The 19,838-nt window shown below is 39.0% G+C and overlaps 1 protein-coding gene across 1 annotated transcript; it reads right to left on the bottom strand.

The window, feature by feature from the left end:
- Nucleotides 1-867: 867 nt before the first annotated feature.
- PDGFRL (platelet derived growth factor receptor like) lies at nucleotides 868-19,838 on the bottom strand. The gene is made up of 6 exons (XM_034442850.3): nucleotides 19,462-19,838; nucleotides 17,311-17,605; nucleotides 10,043-10,194; nucleotides 6,933-7,226; nucleotides 4,745-4,884; nucleotides 868-1,872 (listed from the first exon to the last, which is right to left on the bottom strand). Exons 1-6 carry the CDS (start codon nucleotides 19,514-19,516, stop codon nucleotides 1,684-1,686), a joined length of 1,125 nt encoding a protein of 374 aa, XP_034298741.2. The 5' UTR covers nucleotides 19,517-19,838; the 3' UTR covers nucleotides 868-1,683.

The raw sequence follows: 19,838 nt of genomic DNA, 5'->3' as shown, positions 1-19,838 counted from the left end.
AAAACGAAGACAGACAGATCTTGTTTTGCAACCACAACTGGGACCAGTAACCTGGTTGTTAAGCAAACTGGTCACTAAGTGAAACCACAGCTGTACTTACAATCTTACTTCAGCTTTCCTTTGCTTTCAGACCTGTGAAGGTCATGAATGTAAGAACTGCTGTAAAGTTACTTTTTAATCAGTGTTGTAACTGCAAATGGTTGCAATGTGAGAGTTACCTCACATTAGCTACCTAATATGAATTTTAAAATGGGTGTATGTTCATTTTTAATTTTGTGGGCCAAATTTTTATATATTTGTTTTTAAGTTGTTTTTTAAATTTTGTAAGTTTATATGTGTTTTAATATGGCTGTACACTGCCCTGAGTCCTTTGGGAGAAGGGCGGTATAGAAGTTCAATAAAATCTAATCTAAATCTAAATCTACCTGGAACTGACAAACTCCTTGCTACAGGGAGCTATAGAGCTTCTCCAAAACAACTGGGCTTTAATGGCCCCAAATACTAGAAGGATTAATTGACAAGGATTGTAAGGGGGCATATCATTGACATAGTTTGGGAGAAGGCTGCATCAATCCAGACTTGCCCCCCCTGAAAAAAAAAAACCCAGCAGGAAACTCTGAGCAGAAAGTAAATAATGCAATCTGTGATTATCAAAGCTTTGGCGGTGCCTGTTCCATGAGATTGTTGAAACATGATAAAGGATTTAAACAAATTCTCTTACATTGCAATCTATTTCTATAGAATTTAGAAAAAGATCTAAAAAGGGCATACTATCTCCAAGGGAGGAACAGAAGAGTTAAAACTATCACACCATTCACCATAATTTCAGCAAGAATGTCGGATTACATCATAATCTGTAAACACCAATTGCTCTGAAACTTGAAAAACAGTTTATTCAATATGTCAATTTTTAAAGACGCCACATCAGTTGAAATGCTACGACTTAAAGCATCAAGTCCATCCAACAAGACCTGTTAAAATTCATAGTATATGCTATGACTTCAATGTAAAATATAAAAGCTATTTTAGGTAAGAACAAATTCTGCTTGGGAATGGGTGGCAATGGATACATAATATATATTTTGATAAGAAACTAAACTATTAAGAAACATGTTCTTGATCAATAAACCTTACAGGTGTGTACTTGCTTGCTTTTCTTGCAAGCAAGCATAAAGAACATAACTAAAATATTGCATACACATACTATATTATTGTCTAAGAATAAATCTCCAAATTACTGTTGGAGAAAAAGGTTTGAATATGTATCATTCATACGTAGACACAAATACACACAAACATGACATTATTCTCTTAGGTTCAGTGCTTTGTAGTGATATATTATTGTGTAAACCTTTACAACACGCTCTGTAAAGTAGGCCAGCATTTCTATTGTGAAAATATGGCAAGAGCTATGCAAAGGCGGATGCCCAACGGTGACATCTCTAAAGCAACCTAGGGAGTGAACAATAGAAGCAAATTCTGAACTATACATTTCCTTTCTGCAGCCAAGTTTTGAAATGCTTGTACTATACTGGTTTCCAGTCTCTTTTATATTTATATGCTCAGTTTTAATTTATATAAAATTCAATATATTATGATTTTGGTCCCATGCATTTCCAGTTCCAGTTTTAAAGCTGGTCAGAAACTAGATAGTCTATTTCTTGTTCCATCTGCCTGCAGACTTCAGATTAGTTCAACTTGAGTAGCTACTGCGGTTTGTCCTCGAAGATTCTGAGCAACGCATACATAGTTTCCAGCATCAATGGTTTCCAGATCTTCAACAGTAATAATGCTCTCAGAGAGTCTTGTAGTATGACCAACTCCTCTATCAATCAGCCTCCAAGAGTCTTGGATATTTACTGGTCTTTTATACTAAAAAGATGAAAATGACACATTACATGGGGTAGAATTCTGCAAAAAAAAAAAAAAAAAAATCCCACCTCTTTTGATTTGCAAACTTTATTTTCTACTAATCTAAAACATACACTGTAGCTTTAATCCGTATTACAACCAATAAAAGAGGGAAGTTAAGGCAAATGATTTGACAAATGCCTTATTTATGTTTTATTTATTTTTTAAATAATTCATATTAGGCTTCAGATTTGGAAGAAATATATGAGACAGTTTAAGACTGATCTCCCTTGCATTCCTGCCAGATAGATTGCTTAATTTAGAATGTCAGCATTCAAGTTCGCATCTCTTGATTTTACATGATTTGCTGTAAATATTGTAAGTCCAACAGCAGTCTTTCTGTAAGGAGCAAGAAATTAGATTATAATAATTGTTCTATTGTTTCTTCTTTGCAGACTCCACACATTCAGGCAGGAAGTCTAAAGAGGAGCTGTGCTTCCTTGCTGAAACACAATTACAGGTAGTCCTCACTTAGACATCACAATTGGGACCAGAACTCTGTCATTAAAGTGATGGCTAAATGGGAAATCAAATGTCCGTGACTCTGCTTTCCTTTCCCCCATTTTCCTGTCCTTTGGAATGATCACATTGGTGCTGGCATAGCAAGCTCACAGTGGTTGCCTGTAACTGGCAAGACTAATCAGTTTCATACCTTTTTTTTTTTTTTGCCATTTAACCATGCTTTGTCTTCCCTCCTCCTCCTACCATCGAATATTGCCCTTTGAAATGCTCACCCTGTGCTGGGATAATTAGCAAGAAGGAAGAAAATTAATATTTGTATTTATATTCATTGAAGAGGAAGGGATTACACGAAAGTAAACAGGCACACAATGAGGAATACATATCAAAAGTAATGTGACAGCAGCAGGAGCCCCTTTTTTTTACTATGCAAAAAAAATGCCAAGTTTATTACTCATTTTGTGCCTCCTTACTCTCTTGTAATCCTTTCGTCTCCAATCTCTCTATTCTGTAAGAGGAGGTGGAAGGGGATCAGTCACAGGAGAGTTTTCCTACAGATTGCTTAAACAAGTAAGGGGCTGGGGGAAAAACTCCCAACCAATCTCTGTAGGCAAACTCTCCTGTGCCTGGCCTGTATTTTTTCCTCTCCACTACCACCTCACAAAGTGAAAACATTGGAGAAGAGATTGGAGTAGTCAATCACACAATGGTGAATATATTGGGCTATTTGCATAGAACACTTGGAGTTGATTGATATCATCACCACATTTCTTTTGATATGTATTCGCCATTGTGTGTCTTTTGCTCTTTTGCAATCCCTTCTCTAATCTCTTCACTCTGTAACTGGGAGGGGAAGAAATCACAGATCAGGGAGAGGACAGTGCAAACTGACAGTAATGGCAATCATGTGAAGGACACTGCAAAGTTTGTAAATGCAGGCAGGTTATAAAGTTATTTTTTTCAGTACCATCATAATTCTGAGTGGTCACTGAATGAGGCAGCCAGTAAGGTCTACTTGCACAGCAGTGTGTATGATCTGAGATTTAATACAGGCAAGCTATGTATGCAAGTGTACATTTCCCTTCACACAAAGACTAAAGATAACAAGAATGAGATTGTGTCTGTTCCTTTTTCCTACATTGCCCAACAAGCAATTGTTTGTGCCATCACAGATCTCTTTTAAGTGGCTACAAGGTCTTATATTGCTTTTGTTGGATTTAGATACTTAAATTAGACTTTAGCTGTGTGTTTCAAGGAGTTTAGATCCAAAATCAATCACCAATGAAAAATCCCCATGCGTTTTATAGAACGCAATGATTTGATGTAATCTGCCATTCTTACCAAAGATCTCAATTCTTTACATGATGATTTGATAGGCAGTCCAGTTAGTTGCATTAACATTACAAACTCAGTATTTATTTATTTGTATCCCGCCTTTATTATTTTTACAAATAATTCAAGATAGTGAACATATCCAACATACCTTCTTCCTATTTTTACCCACAACAACAACTCTGGGAGATGGTTTGGGCTGAGAGAGATTGACTGTCTCAAGGTCACCCAACTGGCTTTCATGGCTAAAGCAATACTTGAACTCATGGACTCCTGTTTTTTAGTGTGATCAGTTCATTTTCATTACAACTGCCTTACAACAGTGTCATTTAATGAAGAATAACATGCAAAAGAATTGACTTAAGCAATTAAAAAATCCTTAGAAAAAATATATGTAACTCACATATTGAACTGTGGGGTCTTTGGTGCTTTATGAGCTTGGTTGTTTTCTTGCAGACATGTCATTATCCAATTAGATAACATCAGTGCTACAAGCAACAAGGCAATCAAGTTCAGAGAGCACCAAGGACTCCACAATAAACATGCAATATTTTATGTTACTATTTTTGTTGTTGTTGTTGGCAAAGAAACCTTTTTCTGTAAGAAAATAATTGTTGGGTAATTTCAAAGATAATTTCTAGCAAGACTTCTTAGTTATGAAACACTTGCAAAATCTAATTTTGCACAATGTAATTTTGACTGCCAATTCTGTTATGCAGTTGCAATCTTACTGCCTATCTATGCCCTTTTCTAACATTCCCCCGCTTCTAAGCTTGTCTAAAACAGGATAGCCAATTTGTTTATCATCTTGTACTAAATAATCTATCTAAATAAGCTTAGAGTAATGGAAACATAGGTTAATATTTAACCTTATCTGTATTTGATAAAATGGTTGAAATCTCTTGCTGCAATTGAATATATTTCTGTAGCTAATTGCTTTGTTCCACAATTATCTAAAATTCTTCCGTGTAGTAATACACATATAATGTTCCAGTTTAGACCTCAAGAAATATGCAAAGAAAACAAAGCCTACGGTACATACCTCTTGCCCTGGATACATCCAATTAAATTCTACTTCTACATCTGGCTGCCCCAAAACTCTGCACAAAATATTAACGTCACTGCCGCCTTGTAATTTATTGGATGATGCTTTGATTGTAGTTGAAGGAGGTCCATAAGGAACTAATTCAAAGCAAAAGATAAGGCAAAATGAAAAGAAGGAAAGTAAAGTGAGGTTGCTTTGAAGGTGGTCCCATTATATTCACATACCGGTAGATTAAAAATTGGGTTTCACAAGACAAGAATGGAACGACCGAAATGTATTTTAGATTATTACATTCCTACCTTGTACATAAAAAGATTATTAGAATTTGACAAGGTGGCTGTTGGTTCACCAATCTAGTAAATAGTTCTGGAATTTTAATAATCCTTCTTTCAGGACTGGTTATACAGGTAGTCCTTGAGTTACACCCATTCGTTCAGTGACCTTTCAAAGTTGCAACAACACTGATCAAGGACTTATGATCGGTGCTTTGAGTTCTGGCCCTCACAACATTCTCACAATTATGTGATTATGATTTCTGATGTTCCCTGCTGGCTTCCCACAAAGTCAGTGGGAAAGTTGGAAGGAATTTGGGAGTTGAAGTCATATAAAGTTCTTGCTTAAAGACAAGCACGGTTATGATAGCAATCAGGACTTCCAGAACTATCATTACTAAGTTATACAATTGCATGACATCATGCTTTATGACCATGTTGCTTAGTGATGACAGTTCCGGTCCCAATTGCTGTCGTAAGTAGGGGACTACCTCTACTCATCTATACTACTGGGGGTACTTAGACAACAAACTGTGCCTTTATTGTATAAGCACGTAGGAATTCTGTGCCTGACACTTTTTAAAATAGTCATTATTTACTTTGACTCTCCAATTTTCCATCATATCCCTTTTCTTCCCCTAAAGAATACCTCTGTATATAAATTACAGACCTATACAAAGCATGTTTCAAAAGATGATTGCTTTAAGGACTGTTACAGCAGACGTGTGCTGTACATAAAAAATAGAGGCCTCATGAGTGGACAGACTTCAGAGTAGGCGTATATTTCTTCCAAGGGTAGCTTCTTTAAATTTCAAAAAGTACTTCATTTACATGAATGTGCTTTGCAAAACACCTCTACTGGAAGCTTTGCACAACCTTTGTATATCATGCTCATTTCTCAAGACCACACCATTAGATCTAATGAGGTGAATTGTGAACTACAAATGCTTATGTAGTAACAAAGCTTATGTCAGACCTGGAAGCCATCTTTTATGTTTGGGCCTTTAGGCCTGCCACATCTTCTTTTGTGGGAAAATGGGAGTGGGGATTGCATAGAGTGTAGATAATATGTAGTCAAAATAACATTCCTTTCTCAGAGAGTCAAGGACACAGTGCCCTGGCACCTGGAGTAGGATGACTGGGAGGTGTCTTCAGTTTGGGCGGTGGATGATTGGACCATGTGATGGACATGAGGGTGCTGGGCAGGAACTTGAACTTTCACTTGGGTGGGGAAAACCTGGAAGCTTTCAGATTCGGGTTTTCCCAGATGTGCCAATATGACATCTCTAATAAAAAGTAACTTTGAGGAAATCCAAGCCTTGGAGTTTTCTTTTGTTGGGGGTGTTACTTGACAGCTTAATTGGCAAGAGGCCATAAAATTACTTCCTAAGGGCATAACTCAATGAGCCTAATTTCTTATCATTTTTTTGACTAACAAATTACTTTCAAAGGCTTACATTTTGTTAGTTGGAAAAGGTGCTATCACAGGACTCCTGATTTTTATTTCATACCATAAACTAACATGGGTCTCTTCCTGCCACGCCTACAAGAGCTATTATTAATATAAGTTAGATGGCCGAAATAATAAACATGGCTTGTAATAAACAGATATTCTCCTATGTAATTCCCATATCTGTTTTGTACCTTGGAATCTCAAAATTACACTATTTGGTGGCAGATCTCAAAAACTTGGCACCTGTGATTTCCTGTGTTTTCTGCAAGAAAATTAAAATAGGAACTCAGAGAAACTATCAAAATCAGTCTACCCATTTGCATGAAATACAGTAATTCCATCATTTTAATTCCTTGGGGTCCCATAGAGAAAACATAGCCAAAATGTGATTTCTTACTGCTTCAACTGAATAACATTGAAACTATTCTACTGCACACCAAGTCTCTTGGAATTAACTTACCTTCCATATAAAGCAATTGGTATTTAATAGAAATCTGAGGTGTCCCCCGTGATTCAGCTCTGCAGTAAACTACTCCTTTCTGATCAGAGGTTGGATGTTGGTAGATGAACCCCTTCTTGGCATCATAGACAATGTTGGTTCCATCCACTTTGATCTCTTCTGCTGGAAACTCTTGGTGCAGAGTTACTTTTGCTGATGGGTTGGTGACTCGGCAAGGAATCACAGCAGGTTTATCTGGGCTGAGGTAGACCACTTCAAAATAGCTGGGAGCAGGAACAAAGAACTCTTCTTTATCTGTATAAAGAAGCAATCCAAGGCATGTTTGTATGTTTGTGTGTGGATGGGGGTTGGTGTGTGGATGGATGCATGGATGAATAATAGATAGCTAGATAGATAAAAAGCTAGGAGAGATTTTATAGATAGTAGATTATAGATAGATAAGAGATAGTTACAGGGGTGGGATTCAGCCATTTCAGACTGGTTTGAGCGAACCGGATGCTAATTTTACATCTGGTTCACCAAACCAGTAGTTGCAAGGACTGGCTGGCCCTGCCCACCTCGTCCCGTCCTCCCAGGAGTCTCCACGGGGCCTGTTTTGGATGCCAGATAAATGCAGGGCCTCTGTGGAGGCTCTGGGAGGGCAAAAAATGGGCCACCTGGAAGTTCCGGAAGTCCAGAAACAGGCCTGTTTCCAGCCTCCGGAGCCCAGGGGAGGCCGTTTTCGCTCTCCCTGAGGCTCAAGGAAAGTCTCTGGGAGACTCCGGCATAGTAAAACTCAAAGAAATAATGCAAGATCAAAAGATGTGGAGAGGCCTGGCCCATAGAATCGCCAAGAATAAAACTTGACTGAATGGATAATACACACAAGAAAAACCAAATGCACAGGTACAGTATAGAAATAGGTAGTACCTGGTTCAACAGCAGTAACTGTAAGAGGATTCTAGAACTCCTAGTGGACAATCACTTAAATATGAGCCAGTGGTTTGTCAGAGCTGCAAAAAAAGGCCAATGCAGTCCTAGACTACATTAACAGGATTATATCAAGATCGTGTGAAGCAGTGACAGGAAAGTTCTCCTTAATTTTATACTGCACTGGTAAGACCGCACTTGGAACCCTACATCCAGATTTGGTCACCACAGTACAAAAAAGATGTTGAGACTCTAGAAATAGCGCAGAGAAGAGCAACAAAGATGATTAGGGGACTGGAGGCTAAACTGTACAATGAATGGCTGCAGGAACTGAGAATAATCTAACAAAGAGGAGGGCTGGGGTGAAATGATAGCAGTCTTCCAATATTTGAGGGGCTATCATAGAGAGGAAAGGGTCAACCTAGTCTCCAAAGCACTAGAGAGCAAGTCAAGAAGTAGTGGATGAAAATTTAACGAACAGATTTTCTATGACAATTGGAATTGTTTTTTACTGGATGCACATCATCTTTTCTAGTTTTTAAGATTGTTCTTAGTAATTTTAATGTTTAATACTGCCCAGAGTCTATATAGTTATATAAATATATCCCTGAGATATAATAGACATTTTGCCCATGGTTGGTCACTAAATTAGAAATGCTACTGTTTAGGATATCTTTGAAAATTTCACTGTATAATCAGACCTTGAGGTAAGGTAAGTGATGAACCCTTTAAAGATTTTCTGTCTCAATTGGAATTCTTTTCTCTGAATGCACTTCATCTTTTCTAGTTTTTAAGGTTGTTCTTAGTTATTTTAATGTTTAATACCGCCCAGAGTCTATATATTTATATAAATATATAATCTCTGGGCAGTATTAAATATTAAATTTGAGGATTAAATCTAAATTAAATCAACATTAAATCTGAGGATATAGCAAAATTTTCAGAGATATCCTAAACAGTAACATTTCTAATTTAGCGACCAACCATGGGCAAAATGCCTACTATACTGTATCTCAAGGACATAAATAAGTGTACTACTTTCAAATTCAAAGGCAACTTTCAGGCTTGACTGCTTGCAACAACAGTCTGCCAGCTATTATGTCCTGTCTGGTCCTTGATAAATCTTGTTTTGCCATCTTAGACAAGAGGGAAGGTGTGTGTGTGTGTGTGTGTGTGTGCACTTTCGTGTGTATGCATGCACAAACACATGCAAGAATATAGTAACCTACAAGTTTTTTAACCAATAGGACATCAGTTCTTCAAGTTTATTGATCTAAAAGAAAGGTAATACAATAGTGCTGAAAGAAATAGGCTTTAGTGATGCCTTGCAAATCCTAGTATGTTACCTCCTTTATTCCACATGGTTTGCTCAGAACTGCAGCTTCCCTATCAGAAGTTTTTAAAACAGCCTCATTTCAAAACCCTCATGTAACGTATCGAGTGAAAGCAGGTCAGGTTGGAAAAAGCAAACAATGAATATTTGATGAACATTTGCTGATCATTCTGTTTAATGTATCTGCTAAATATTTAAGGAATTGAATGGAAGTTAAGATAGGTTTATATTACTTCCTAGAGGTTCTTCCAGTATTATAACAAAGAAAAGGTTAAGTGACTGAAGTTGGCCAAATCTTTTTTGAGGAAATGTTGAAAAATACATGGTTGGACCAGCTCATGCCTGGCATGGACTAATCAAATGGTTGTTTAATTGGGTAGACAAGGTGATCTCTCTCTGTCTCTGTCTCTGTCTCTGTTTCTCTGTCTCCGTCTCCCTCTCCCTCTAAAACAATGTGAGCAGACTTTGGATTCTGGGGTTTACTTTGTTTTGCTTTTTAGAAATTTGTTTTAAGCATCAAAAATGAAATTCAGAATCTTTCGTCCAAAACCCCACTCCTGCTGACTCAAGCTTTTTTTCCCCAGCAGTATAATTTGGTCAAGGGAGGAAAGAAACATTTTTGTGCTGTTATTGTTGGAAATCAGAAAGCATATGTTGTATATCGTAAACTGGTCAATCCAGAGTTGCATTTTCATCATTTCTATTCATGCAATATGCTAAGTAGGTGTTCCCAAGAAAAAGGAAGCTGCAGTTTCAGCTGTGACAACCTGAAGATAGACCAAATCTCTAGAACTGGATAGATGGATATTTGAGAGGGAAAAACAGAAATAAACCTGGTTTCTTTGGTAATCGTTACCCAGTTTATTACCTGCAAAAAATATGTACGTTGAACCTCTTTTTGACTCATCCTTCTTACAATTGTAGCCATTGCACAGCAGGAGCCAGCAACTATATTCACCGGTGTCTGCTGCAGTGGCATTTTCCAGGACCAGCTGACTGTACCTTTCATGTTGCTTGATGCTAGCAAAAACAGAGACAAAGGACTATTTCAGCTTCTGGCCCTGAACTTAGGTTCCTTTCTTCCTTGTTTGATTATTTTGATTTTCCTTCTGTAACTTTAATCCACTTCTATAAATGAGTGAAAAGATGGAACAAAAACTGGCAGGAAAACCATTTGACATTGTTAGTATTTTCACACTTTTCTTTTTTAGGTACCAGACTTTCAGTATAAACAGGAATGATATATTCCCACATTCCCATCTGTAATGCTATGAATAGACCAAAATAGCTATCACTGATTTTTATATAGTATTGAAGAAAAATAGCCTACAACTATCTGAATTGGCAGAAGTTATCAGACAATTTAGCATTTGTACATTCAAGCAAGACAGGGTAGATGACGTCAAGCAAAGACAGTAAAAAGGACATTTTTCTAAGTGCCTATTCACAACTTCTGGAAAATTGGAGTGAATTCTGCAAAGATGGCAAAAGGACAGATATAAAACTGTGGAACAAGCTAAGCAGTAAATAATTTAATAGAAGTTAATGGGTGCATGTTTGCAGGACACATGAGTGATATTCAGTAGTCAATGACTACATTATAGAGATTCAATTGTGCCTGAGAAATTTTGATTGTATGTATGTATTAGCAGAATCTTTTAAATATGGCTAGAATTACCTTAGATGATACAAGGTCAGCATTAACGAGTTACTACAATGTCTGAGCCTGCATATACTGTAAGTCAAATTGCAAACATTATTAATTTCTTGGTTTAAAAAAAATCTAATTTTTCAGCACGTACATGGACTCCAGTTATTCTTTTACAAACTATGAACTGAAACATTAGATTCACTTTTTGGCATCTGATACAGATATGTTGAGACTAGCATTTTCATAATCTTCAGAAAAGAAAATGTAAATACATGTACAGGAAAATATTCGCCTGAGTAACTGAAAGAGTTTACTTGCCATATTACAATACCCTTTTAATCTATTTTGGTGAAGAGATGAAATACATTGGGCAGGTCTATGAAATATAAAAATAGGTGTCTCCCAGGAATGAAACAATCTGTTCTACAGAAGAGAGACATTGATAGCTCAACATATATCTACATTTTTGTTTATTTTTGAGTTTTAGTTACAAAGTATTTGATGTTATCATAGACAGTTGAAACCAGCATTCATTTGAAATGTTTTTATACATGGCTGTCCAGATATGGATGGATTTTAGTTTCCATCAGCAACATTTTAGCGAAGTACAAATGAGAATTGTACTTCAACATTTATTTTCAGAGCCCTCTTGTAAAAATGACAAACTCAAGAAATTCAGTTTTGTTGCACCATTTGTTCCCTTTTTCTATTGTACTGACAAGTTCCAATTCTCTTCGTCTTTGTCTAATACATGCAACTGTTGCCATGATCCTTTTGGATAAATGCAAAATCAATGTCTACAAAGACGAAAACTTTTCAGGAACTGACAAAAGGTACAGACATTGCCTAGAACAATGCAATGTTAATACGCACATTCCAGAAGAAATTAATTAAAATGAATTCCTATAAAATCAATACGACTTACAATGAGACAGACAAATGTAATTCCATTCCTTTCAATTGCCAGTAATCTTGGCTAATATTCACTGGATTTGTACCTTTAGTATTTAAATCCCTCCTAGAATAATGTTCACTTTGAGACTCACTAGACTTCAACTCCCAGAATTCCTCAGCCAACAAAGCTGGATGAGGAATTCTGGGAGCTGAAGTCCACAAGTCTTAAAGTTGCCAAGGTTGGAGACCCCTGTACTAGACCAGTGATCACTATGGTCCTTTGCTGGAAGTTCTGTAAATTCCATCCCCAAGTAGGCATCAAGTAGGCAAAGCTATTTTAGATTCATTCCCTCCAGTTGAAGGCAGATTTGGTTAGTATGATAGGTGAAATCTGCCATCTAGTGACCCATTATGCTATAGCTCCGTTAACAGCAAAATAAACCATAGATCCCTTTGGAGATCCATTCAGATATATTAATGATTTCTTTGCCTATGGAGATTCTTAGTCATCCAGGACATGGTTGTCCCAAAGGTGCTTTTTCAAGAGGCAATTGGACTTTCTTGTTTTTCTTTGAAGATGTTTTGCTTCTTATCCAAGAAGCTTGAGTCATCAGCTGAAGAAGCTTCTTGGATGAGAAACTAAACATCTTTAAAGAAAAACAAGAAAGTCCAGTTGCCTCTTGAAAAAGCACCTTTGGGACAATGATTTCTTTGTTTTTGATATAATGAATGTCTACATATTATTAGTGCAACACTATTGAAAAGGGCTGCATGTTCTGGTTCATATTTATGTTTTTATGAAAATACAATAACTATCTTGATTAAAGCACATATATTTTAGGACAAAGGTTTGCAAGACAGTAATTTAATTTACTTTAGATCTGCTTTCTGACTAATTTAGCTTCAAAGAAAAGGAGACAATGAGGAATACTATAACAGGATGTCCTACTGAAAAATTTCTGTCCATGGTCTTGTCAGAGTCATCTTCAGTGACCACTGTTGTATTTTTAATTCTGCTAATATTGTTTATTATTGTTTTAATGTATGGTCAGCCTTCCAGAGCTGAATTTGTAAAATGAGCAGCCATATATATTAAATAAATAAACAAATAAACAAAAGCTTTACAAAGAGATGCTGCGAAGAGTTTTATAAAGAGACCCAGTTTGGTTTAATGGTTCAAGGCACGAGGCTATAAAGTGGGATCCTGTTAGTTGTAATATGCCTTACCCATTAAAGCCAGATAGGCTACCTTGGGCTAGTCCCTCTTTCTCAGTCCAATTCACCTCACAGGGTTGTTGTGCAATAAATAGGAGGAAGAAGGTGTGTTGTATATGTTTGCCACCTTCAGCTATTTGTAAAAATAATAAAGGCGGAATATTTATTAAATAAATAAATAAATGAATGAATAAATAAATAAATAAATAAATAAATAAAATGCTGTCACAGTTTTCTAAAAATACTAATTTTAAACATATATGTTTGTACAGTTGTTCTTCAAAGGTTTTCATCTGCTTTAATTAGTAATAAAAATATTGATTACTCTCTCAGACCGTATTATTGAATTAAATAATTAGACAATGAATATAGAAAATATATTATTCCAAGAACAAACAGAACCAAAAAATTCCAGCTCCATTCTTCCTCCAGACCAGCTTGCTGGCTGGGGAATTCTGGGAGTTGAAGTCCTCCAGGCTTAAAGTTGCCAAGGTTGGAGACCCCTGCTCCAGACCATGTTAATCTGGATGTTTGGAGAGTGGGTTTGCCATTTTCTAAAACATGATTGTCTGAGCTGAAAGCAGCCTGACGTGGTCAGTATGGTAGTCCCATTTCTTTTAGAATGCTGCTTCAGAGATTATGTTCTCCATAGAAATAATGGAGGTCCACAAGAGCCTCTTTTGAGAATCCATTCTTACCTGAAGTCCTTATCCACATTTTTTCACTGTCTCTTCTATGATACTATATCTTGTTCTTTTAATACTTCTCATTAATAGAGTTAATTTCCCTTTGTGGTAAATGCTACAAATAGAATAGTAAGTTTCCATTAGCTGCTATTTCAATCATAAAGAAAATACTGGTTTTAAACTGACACTGTTATTTTTACTCCCTAGTTTTTTCTCTCTATTTCTTTTTAGACTTTTATTTTTATTTTATTTCATTTTTATTTGTATTATATTTGTGCTTTTATTGTATTTTATTTCCCTTATTGTCTTGCTGACCACTGATTATACTTGCTACTGAGGGAAAAAGCCACTCAATCACCTTATAACATCTGCAGGTTCCAAAGACACAACAGAATATTCTTGAGTTGCTCAGAAAAAGTCATTCCTAAAAGGAGTCAGTTTTACACCTATCACCAGGACCTATGTCTGAAAACAACATTATTCATATTTGCTCTGAACTTCACACCTGTTATACAAAGTCTAGTAAGAGGATTAAAACATGTCCTGCCTAATGGTTGCAAAAATAGAGAGAGAGAGAAGTTAGAAATAGGCCAGCCTACCCCAAAAATAGGATAATGGTGATTAAGAGAGAGGGAGGGAGGAAGGAAGGGAGATTATTCTTGAATCATGGTAGTTATATCATTTCTCATCATGGCTTCCTAAATTTCTTCAACAAATATTAGTTGTTACAAGTTCTTGCTTCCCAGGAACTTTTAAAGGTGCATCCAGTGCAACTGTCAGCTGAAGCCTGGCACTATTTTATAAAACTGGTTCAGCAAGGTAACAAATATATTCTCACCATCTAGAAATAGGGGTATAAAAATATCCTTTTTCTGTTGCTGGTCCCCAACTCAAACTGGTTCTCTTTCTGTTCATATTTAGAAGAGATTTTAAAATTATATGTTTCTGCTAAATTAATGTTATCATTAATTTCAACTGCCTGGGCATATTTAATTCTTCAATTACATTTCTGTGATTTGCATTAAATAGTTTCTTACCATTGGTGTGGTAATAGTTCCTTGCTATTGGTGTGATGCAGGAGCAATGCCAAATCAATAATAATACATTAATCCAGTAAAGTTGGTCATGAATTCTATAGTTTATACAGTTAAAGCCTATATTTAATCCGCCCCCCTGAGTGATAGTTCACTCCTTTAAAAAGCAAAACCCTATCCTAGCACTGACGTCCTTTATAAAACACTCATGAAAAGAACATTTCCAGTTGAAATAAGAACAGTTGGCTTCATATCTTAAGATAGGAATTTTCAAATAGAGTTGCCAGCATCCATCCAGACTGGGTGGGGCCAAAACCTGATACCATTCTTTCCATTTGGAGGGCTGGGCAGGCTCTCAGGGGCAAAATGGGTGCCTTAACTTGGCATATTTTTCCCACGGGTGTTTTTTTCCAAAAGGCAACGGGATTTCCTTGGATTTTTCATTGAAAACATTTTGCTTCTCATCCAAGAAGCTTCTTCAGTTCTGACTGGTGAGGAATGTATAGTCTTTGCAGTCATTGGTTGTTAACACTCTGACAGCTTATCTGTGTCCTCAAGAATCACCTGAATCAGAGAGTAATAGGGTGTGAAACTCCCTACCAGTCAGTTAGAACTGAAGAAACTTCTTGGCTAAGAACCAAAACATTTTCAAAGAAAAAACCTAAGAAAATCTAGTTGCCTTTTGGAAAAGCACCTTTGGGACAACCAAGACCTAGATTGGGTGTCGGCAACCCGCGGATCCAGAGCCGCATGCAGCTCTTTGGGCCCTCTGCTGCAGCTCCCTGTCCCATCACTGGCTGGCCCCACCCCTTGCCCTTCCCTCCCAGTCACTCCTCGCCTGGCCTGAGAAGGTAAGGGCAATAGTAGGGGATGGAGAAGTGGCCAGGGTTGATTCTCCTGCGCGTTAGTCTTGCTGGAGCTTCTTCCAGTCCTTGTTGATGCTGGGCATGCCTTGGTTGCTTGGGGAGACATGCAACCTGCTCTCCGCCCCGAAAAACTGGTCCGACCCAGCCGTGACCAACACCGGCCTCGCTAACATGAGGGCTGGCGAGGTGGGAATGGGATCCAGGAGGGGACAATGGAAAGGGGGATGGCCCCACAGCGGCCAGCCACGACTTTAAGAAGCTCAGGGCAGTGGGAAAAGGGGGCTGACCCCGCCGAACCTTGTAGGCCCACGCCAGGGGTCAGGCTCAGAGAAAGCCGGAGGGCCCTCGCCAAAGATGCTCACCCATCAGCCGGTCTCCCCCTCTCTCTGTATGTGTGTCTCTCTTTCTATGTCTCTCTCTCTCTCTCTCTCTCTCTGTGCCTGTTCTCACTCTCTCGGAAAGCCCAGCGAGCTCTCCTTGGGGCTCTTCGCTACTCCTTTTCTTTCTCTCTCTCTCTCTCTCTCTCACACACACACACAAGAGTGAGAGAGAGAGACAGATACACAAACACACACACACACATACAGAGACAGACAGAGACACACACACACACACAGAGGGGGGAGAGAGAGAGGGGAGAGAGAGACATAAAAGAGACACACGTACAAAGAGATACCAGAGAGGGGGGAGAGAGAGGGGAAGATAGGGACAGGGGAGAGAGGGGAAGATACAGAGAGAGAGGGAGAGAGGAGAGAGAGAGAGAAAGAGAGAAGGGTTTTGTGGTTCCCGGTGTGGTGTTTTTAAACAACCTGTTCTCTGCCCTAATGACCTGATGGGTAGGCGTGGCTGGGGGGGGTCATGTGACTGGGTGGGAGTGAGTGACATGGAGTTGGCCTCGGCCAGGTTTTGTGGCTCCCAGTGTTGTTATTTTTTCTGTGGGAAACGGGTCCAAATGGCTCTTTGAGTGTTTAAGATTGCAGACCCCTGACCTAGATGATTGAGAATCTCCACAGATAAGAGCACATTTGATTTCTGAAAACATCTTTCCCTCCCAATGGGATTGAACCTTCAAACTGCTAAACAGAACCTGGTATTGCCACTGGACTGAGAAATTATGTTTTCCTGTACTAGAATATAAGGGGGATTGGGGTGGTGTTGCTCATGGCTGCTTTGTAATATTGAACTTTGTGATGCACCTCAAAGCTTATGGTGCAGTCATGCCCACTAGGAAAGTAATCATAAATTTCTAATTTTTGTCTGAGATTGCTGGAAACAAAGAGGAAGCCAAAAGAATAGTGCAATTGTTCACCATTCAGCCCAAATGTTGCTTTAGGAGCATATCTGTAGCTCAGTGTTGACGTGAGGTCCTTGGTCCTCTCTGAGTTTGGTTGTTTTCTTGCAGATGTTACCTACCCAAACTAGGTAACATCATCAATGCTAGTCACTAGACTTTACCTAATTTGGGTAATGAAATGTCTGCAACAACCAAGCTCAGAGAAAACCAAGGACCTCTCATTGCTTTAGGTGAAAGGCTTTGGGATCCTTTCCCAACCAGATGTATTCCAGATGTATTGGATTTTAATTCCCACAATCCCTGGCTATCATGGCCCCTGGAAGAGAGTTGTATCTAACTATATGTGGGAGATGTTCTCTCCTAAACCAAGCAGATTTTCTATCTTGTCTCATATGTTTTACCTGTACAAGACCAACCACATTTGCCTGCTTTGTTCCGAAAGAATTTCAATGAAGCCTGAGGGCCATTTCATGCTCTTTTACCTGGCAAGCCTTACCTAAGCCTGGTGTCTTTAAAGGTGTCAAGATAAGGAGGGTAGCTCCATTCAATTCTATTCCCTTTGCACCGAAGCTCTATACTTTGACCTGTTGAAAGGTTTAATGTAGCCGTGGGTTTCTGGAAGTGGCCTTTCTCCATCACTCGTGTCATTATGGAGCTGGCCTTTGGGGAAGGCTCTGTGGAGTTTCTTTCTTTTAATTTGGGAGTTCTGGTTTTGACTTTTTTGTTGCTCGGCTTAATCCGGTTCTCTCCAGGTTCCTTCGGACGTTTGCTCTTTGCAGGTTGACCAACAGCTATTATAAAGAGAAGGCAGGATTTATTTATTTATTTATTTTATTATACTTATATGCTGCCCTTCTCCCGAGGGACTCAGGGCAGTTTACAGAAGTTAAGACAATGAAAGCAATAAAAATAACTACATAAGCAATCAATTTAAAATCCATCCAATTAAAAACCACCCACCAGATCAGCAAATTTGTTGGAAAAGCCATGTCTTCAGCTCTCGGCGGAAAGAGCAGAGGCCAGGGGCCGTCCGGAGCTCCGTGGATAACCCATTCCAGAGGGTCGGTGCGCCCACAGAGAACGCCCTCATCCTGGTCACCGCCAGCCGACATTGCCTGGTCGATGGTACCTGGAGGAGGGCAGCCCTGTGTGAGCACACAGGGTGGTGGGAGGCAGGCAGAAGGTGGTCCTGTAGATAGCCCGGGCCCATGCCATGTAGGGCTTTATAGGTAAGTACCAGTACCTGGTACCAGGATGAGGAAAGATAACGCAGTACATTATTAATAGGAATGTTTATGTTATTATATTTTCTTATGGGTACACTGAATGGAAGGGGGAAAAAATCTGGTTTAAAATTTGTATGTTTTTATATGGGCCTAAACTGCAAAGAGTTTATTGTTAATCACAATTAAGTCTGCCACATCAGCTAGGACTTTCAAAGACAGGCAATTTTTAATGCTGCATTGATTTAATTAAATGCGCGCATATGAACAATTACCCCTAAGAGATAAATAGGAGAAGTAACAACATAAAAGTGTTTTCTCCCCTTGAATATGAAATTATAGCAAAAATATACCCTCTGAAGACTTAGTAATTAAAAAAGTATTGCATTGCACCAAAATGGACAAATTGATGCTTGAATTGAAAGGATTGATGGACTCGGATTTTTACGTGATATGGGAGAAATGGTACAATTGGATCGAAAATAGAAAAATGGGGAAAAAACATGAAATAGAATGTAGATTTAGTAAAAATGTTCAGAGTATAGGTGAATTGTAGCGTGATGGTATGTAAATGGTCACAGTCATGCACAAGAGGTGAATAAGAATTCTTTAACTGTGGAAACTCAATAAAACATTTTTTTTTTAAAAAAAAGAAAGTATAGCAAAAATACTCCACTGAGATTATAGATGTTTGGTTTAGAATTCTATATAATTAAATCTTGTGCATATAAAAACCTGAATAATTAGAATACTTTTACTTTAGTAGAAACCACCTATCAATTCCCAAGATCCCAGGAGAGGTCAGATTTTCCTAGATCCGTTATTTTAACTCTTAGGATCCGTGTTTTTCATGCCTTGAATAACAGGCTTCTTTTCTTTCAATTCCTTTTCCTTCCCTATCACTTTTTTCCCCTTTTTGTTGTTACCTGAGGAGAGGGGCTCTCTTGCTTGAGTTACATTTGTAAGCTGCAGACTTTCCCGGCTGTATTGAGGGGCTTTAAAACGATCCAGAAACACCGCCATGGATGAGAGTTTTAAAGCGAGAGGTACGGCACCGCCGCACAGTCTGTTTTCAACTACATCAATGAAAAGTTTCCAAGTCCTTAAATTCTTTAATGGGGCGGAGGTTGCAGTCATCCGGCTCCATTACTTAGAGGCGCTCCCGTGCGCGGAGCAAACCCTTCCGAAAGGATTTGGGGTCCCCTCAAGGGGGTCTGTGGCCCAGAGAACCACGGGGCGCCCTTTGCTCTCTTTGCACCGTCACCGTCTCCCCACATCCCACCCCCGTCCGTTTTTTAAAAAATAAATAAATTCTGAAGCGTGAGGAAATAAGGGGGCGACAGATTTTTTTTTATTTTAGGCATTGCCGCCCGCAGGAAAGGAAGAGCCGGAGCTGCGGATCGGAGGAGGAGAGCGAGACTTACCGCTCTGGAGCGTCTGCTGCAGGAGCAGAAGGCTGAGCAAGAGCCAGGGCTTCATGGCAGGAGCGGGGGTGGGGGAGCCTCTTCGCCGCCTGCCACGAGGGATGAAGCCGGAGCCCGCGCCTGATCCGGGACTGGGCTACAGCGGAGAGGGGGAGCAGGGAGGGGGAACAGCTCCTTCCTTTCCCGCCCCCAAGCCCCCCCCCTTGACTGTCTGGCAGGTCTCCCAGGACGGGTTGAGCCTCTCTCCGACCCAGCAAGAATATTAGGGGCGCCCCCATTTCCATGGGGGTGAGGAGCACCGAGGGAAAAGCGGGCGGGCAGGCAAGGGAGACGACCCCGGAAAGCTGAGACCGCGCTTCAAGCCTTCCAATTCCTAA

Source organism: Pantherophis guttatus, chromosome 8 (assembly GCF_059756535.1).
Source record: "Pantherophis guttatus breed Tessera chromosome 8, ASM5975653v1, whole genome shotgun sequence".
Classification (NCBI taxonomy): Eukaryota; Metazoa; Chordata; class Lepidosauria; order Squamata; family Colubridae; genus Pantherophis; species Pantherophis guttatus.
This window is presented reverse-complemented; position numbering and strand designations above follow the sequence as displayed.